Source organism: Macadamia integrifolia, chromosome 6, assembly GCF_013358625.1.
Source record: "Macadamia integrifolia cultivar HAES 741 chromosome 6, SCU_Mint_v3, whole genome shotgun sequence".
Classification (NCBI taxonomy): Eukaryota; Viridiplantae; Streptophyta; class Magnoliopsida; order Proteales; family Proteaceae; genus Macadamia; species Macadamia integrifolia.
In genome coordinates this window covers 15,627,026-15,632,124 of record NC_056562.1, presented here as the reverse complement: position 1 = coordinate 15,632,124, position 5,099 = coordinate 15,627,026, and the positions used below count along the sequence as shown (strand labels likewise).

Below are 5,099 nucleotides of genomic sequence, written 5' to 3'. Positions count from 1 at the left end.
AGAGAGAGAGAGAGAGAGAGAGAGAGAGAGTATTATTATTATGTAAAATGAGAAACTAAAAGAAGAATAAGTGGTATAGCAGTGTGGGTTATTTTAAGTACCCCAGTTCATGCCGTTAGCAAATGAGCTATTGCTAGGAGAACTTGGACCCCCAGTAGTACAGTTGGGTGGAGCCCGAACCTTTGGATGATTCCAATCACCACCACGAACAAAAGTCGACTGGTTTAACTGCTGCGGAGGTTGCTGGCCAAAGCGGCTCAGAGAATTTGATGAGAAGTGAGGCATGAGATGCGAAGGCTTGCGGCCATAACCAGCATACATATCATGGGATGGAGGGCTGCCAAACTCTACATGTGGGTAAGCTTGAACGTTGTTTCTGCATTTATTACAGAAAACCATAACAAATATCAATATAAATATCCAAGACAATGATAATAAAATGGAAAAAAAATATTTTATTTCCCACAAAATTAAAACTATGATAACCGAGTTTGGAAAAATAAACTTGCACGGTAAGATTTCAATCCAAACCACAATTTACATTTACACACATCACAATGCCCAGCTATGCTAGGACCTGCAATTTTGTTATTACATGGTAGTATAGTACCACCATAATAGGCTCTTCCATTAAATCTTTGTGGTCAGCTGCTTAGTGCAGTTGGTTGGTGCATAGTGCAGTAGAGCACTAGCACCCCAGAGGTCTCCAGTTCAAGACTCCCGTTCCACATCTAGTACCCACCCCCTTGTATCCTCCTACTTTGTAACCCCCCCCCCAAAAAAAAATAAAAAACCAAAATCAAAAATCAAAATCAAAATCTTCAAATTTTAACGACTGTCTAGTGCAGTTGGTGAGGTTATGGTGCACTAAGCCCATGCTCCCCAGGCCTTCCCCCTTCGCGCCTTCTATATTGTACCCATCTAAAAAATATAATAAGCTCAGCAGGGAGAGAGAGAGAGAGAGAGAAACAAAACGCCTACCTCTGGATGGGTAAGTTTGTACTTGTTTGTGCCTGGTTAGAGTTGCGATTGAATCTTCTAATCCCGGCCACTTGAACTGTTGAATCCGAAGCACGAGTAAGGTGCAGCCCATTTGCCAACTCAGAGGTTATAGAACTTGTATCAGAACCATCATCATGCAACAGAAGTTCGTCGCTGGAACATAAATGCAACAAGGAAAAAGAAAGTTACACAAGTAGTCCACAGGCCTGAGCACAAACAGGTTCAACCCACTCTTGGCACCTAGCAAATCACTTGAAAATATGGATGAAAACCAATTTTAATAGGAATGATACAAAGCTTCAAAAATAAAATTAAGATTCAAAGTAATTTGGTCTCTTTGCCCTTACAGGAATTCTGCAGGCGGCTATGCACTCTTTAAGTTTAATTTATTGCACAGATAGTTGAGTAATGTTTCTCATCTTTATTGAGATGAATAATGTCTTGGGGAAACTGCTGTTTTAGTTGACTTCTCAATTGAGGTCACTAGATTAATCATAAAATTAATTTCACCATTCATTTTCCCTTCAATCAGAGAACACACACATGCTGAGTTCCCTTGATCCTACATCACTATATCAGCCTTGCAGCCCACCCAAGATACAACCAACATGTCATTCTGATTCACTGGACACCAACTGTGCCCAAAACTAGGAGTGGCAGTCTGACATGGCAGATATCATAAGCATCAGAAGAAACTAGAGACCAGCTATGCTGATCAGGCTCTACCCATTGCTGATTAGGGTGGTGTTATCAAAGAGTCAATACACAAAAGCAGAACCAGCCCTTGCCCCACTGAGTTCATGCAGTACAAAATTTTGAAATAGACTTGTTACTAGTATGAAGGAATTGAAATGATTTCCATACACATAAAAAAGCATTTTGGTGGACAAAAACTGCTTCGTTTCGTTGGTGTTCCATATACGTCTGCCTTGGTGCTGAAATGAATGTTCACCAAAAAACGCAAGCAAAAAATTGGAAAGTAATTTAGATATATACAGAAACCCAATCAAAAGTTTATTAAACAATCAAACCAATAAAAACCAAACTCACAAAACACAACCAACCAGCACACAGTAGCTGATATTGCCAAAATCAATCAATTTAACAAATTCTTTCAACTTAATTCAAAATCTAGCAACTACTCCATGATGAAAAGTTCCCAATTTCTGGGCAAAACTAACTGAATCTTACAGCAAAAGTCATCAGTAAATGCTGTCACAAAATGGTGCTCTCATTAGTTTCATCAAGAAGTCTTATTGGATTTCGAACATTTTCTTTGGTAATACAATCAAATAAAGATGTAAGAGGAAATGGATATCATAAGAACTAGAAGGTATTTACTGTAATTCCTTTTGATACTGAACGTAATTGATGCTCTGCTTCTCAAAGCATGTTTCTTTCCATTTTACAATTTAACATGCTCAAAGAGAGTTAAATAAAAGAATTCATCATTAAATGGGTCTTCCTGTGTTGCCTTCTATTCTAAGTCTTTGCAATAAACTTGCTTGGTTATTTAATGCAAAAGAAGAAAAGGGGGGGCGGGGGAGGATTTTTCTTTCGTTAACCAATCCAAATTGGGTGTTATGCTAAGCCGACACTTCAGATTTGACCTCTGCAGCCACTATATATGAAAGCTAATTTCTTATAATTGCTGAATAGGAGAGTTTTTCTTTTCCAGCAGACGGCTGCACATGCAAGTATAGACAACTCCACATTGAATAATGTAAGTCATAGGCTGTGCTAAAAGTAAAATATCCCAGCAGTGTTTCGAATGACACATTGAAAACTTTTAATGCTAACCTGTAATTGGGATCCCAGTCTCCAGGATGAGGCAGTGATGAGCTGCTTTCAGGCTTGTCACAAACAGTTTCTGTGGCTTGTGAAAACGGCACATTAGGGTTAGGTGCAAAGGAACCTGATACATTCTGATTGGTTGACGAGTATCCTGAAGTGACACTGCTGCCTCCTCCCCTTTGATTTCTCCAGCTCAGAAAAGTAGATGACTGTGTACTCCGAGGAGAGCCACCATGTCCACGGGAGCTCCCCTCAGGGTGACTACAGCTTCCAGTATCAGTATGGTGCCCTTGCCATGATGCAGACTCCTGAGACTGCATACTTCCTTGGTATCCCCAACTTCTTCTGTTGAAATGGCTAACAGCAGCCATTTTGCCCAATGGTGATCCATGAACACCACTACTTCTTGCAGGGGAAGTGGGGCCATACTTTCCTGGAGACGCAGATGAAACCTGAATGTGGGAGCTAGGAGGAGTAAACTGCGAGGGGCTTGCACCTAGAGACATTGGAATGAAATTTCCAGCAGATGGGCTGACACCAAGGCTATTTCCATGAGAGAGTTGAGAATTCCTTCGCCTAGCATCAGGACTAGCTCCAAGTATTGATACACCACCTTGTGCATGGATGCTCAAGCCAGAAGGACCAACAGGTGAATAATATGAATGCATACTGTTACTATCCCCATAGCTTCCATAACTGCTTCCAAGTGCAGCACCATCATTATAGCTACCATGACTTCCCAAACTGCCATAACTACTAGCATGAGAGTATTGTGCCACCTGAAAATGCGGACCATTCTGTGAAGCACCTCTGTTCATGCCTAAAACCTGTAAATTCCCAACCATTATGAACCTTACACCAAAGAAACCTTTACATACAAACATCTACCAACAAAAATTATGAATCTGTTAAGGCTTTAATACAAAGATGTGAAACAACTAGCTACAAGGGTGCCTGCACCACTATTAAATAATGACAGCATATCATAAATGGAAGCTACTCACCTGAGGAGAGAGACCAGCAGCAAACCAATGCCCTCCCCCTGGGTGATGGTCCACCTTCATATTTTGACCAACAGGCTACAAATAGACAAATAGTTAGGAACAAACTGACACTTTTAATCAACAAACCAGAAAAACCACGTTTCTAACCACCAGAGAGCTCATCAGAGATCAAGCCATTGACTGTCACACGACAAAGAGGTGATTGATGCAAACCAAATGCATGGCATCAGTATAACTATAAATGGTAGTGGGAAAATGTACAATATGACAGAACCAACCAGCCTCAAAAGAACAGCAAGTTTACAAAGTAGGAGGAATGTAGCTTTGTAAACATCTAAGCCAATTTACCATAATTTTAAACTTGCAAGTTTCACAAATCGAGAACAACAAACTCAGCAGCTCTATCGCAACTTAATGGGGTCGGCTACAAGATTACGTGCAAAGACAAAATACGCAAAGTGAAAGTAAAAGGAAAACAACACTACACCAGCAAATCAGAAGAAACTCATAAATTATAAAACGCATAAAGCTAGACCTCATAGCGAGGTTTTGTGCAGACTGGGTGGGTAGTATTGGGGAAAGAACTCCAGAGTGAGCCCACCATTTTCTTCTTTCAAGCTTCTAAAGCAACTAAAAATGTCATATAAGATTACACTCACCATGCGTGGGGTCTCTGGGAGAGGTTTATAGGGGCATGTGAATGGCTCTCCTGTTACAAATGGATGTTTGGAAGCCTGCAAAAGAAGAACCAAATATGAGGCATCCAGTTTCAAGGATTAAAGTATCGGTATCGGTCGTCGTATCGGTCGGCCAAAATTAAGATACGTATCGGAGGGTATCGTATCGTATCGGAGATACATTAAGATACGCTAAAGATACACACATAAATGGATAGAAAACATTTTTTTAAACACTTTTGCATAAAGAATTTGTTAAAAAAAGCTATTGATAACATGTATTATGCATAAACACTAAATTGAGGGTATCGTACTAAGAATTCAAGGTCTGTAGTTGTCCCATAAATGTAAAATCCTTATTCCCAACCTTGATTTCCACTTTAGTTAGGGAAAAATATGGCTGACAACAACTTTGGAACAAAAACCCTTCAAAAAATAGTTTTTTTCTGAAAAATTACCCATATTGGCCATTATATGACCGTAGCACCGATACGTATCGATACTCACCGATACGTACCGATATATATATATATCGATACTCACCGATACGTGCTGATATATACCGATACGTACCGATCGATACATACCGATACTCACCGATACATACCGAAACGTACATTTT

At 39.9% G+C, this 5,099-nt stretch overlaps 1 protein-coding gene across 1 annotated transcript in view; it reads right to left on the bottom strand.

The window, feature by feature from the left end:
• The window catches only part of LOC122082870 (dual specificity protein kinase YAK1 homolog), a gene marked incomplete at its 5' end in the record, with an annotated part of 4,916 nt that extends 382 nt beyond the window's left edge, over positions 1 to 4,534 (bottom strand). The window contains 5 exon segments of the mRNA XM_042650677.1: positions 102 to 376; positions 982 to 1,155; positions 2,803 to 3,623; positions 3,801 to 3,875; positions 4,460 to 4,534. Of these exon segments, the coding sequence (XP_042506611.1) occupies positions 102 to 376; positions 982 to 1,155; positions 2,803 to 3,623; positions 3,801 to 3,875; positions 4,460 to 4,534 (1,420 nt within the window).
• Between the last annotated feature and the right edge of the window lie 565 nt (positions 4,535 to 5,099).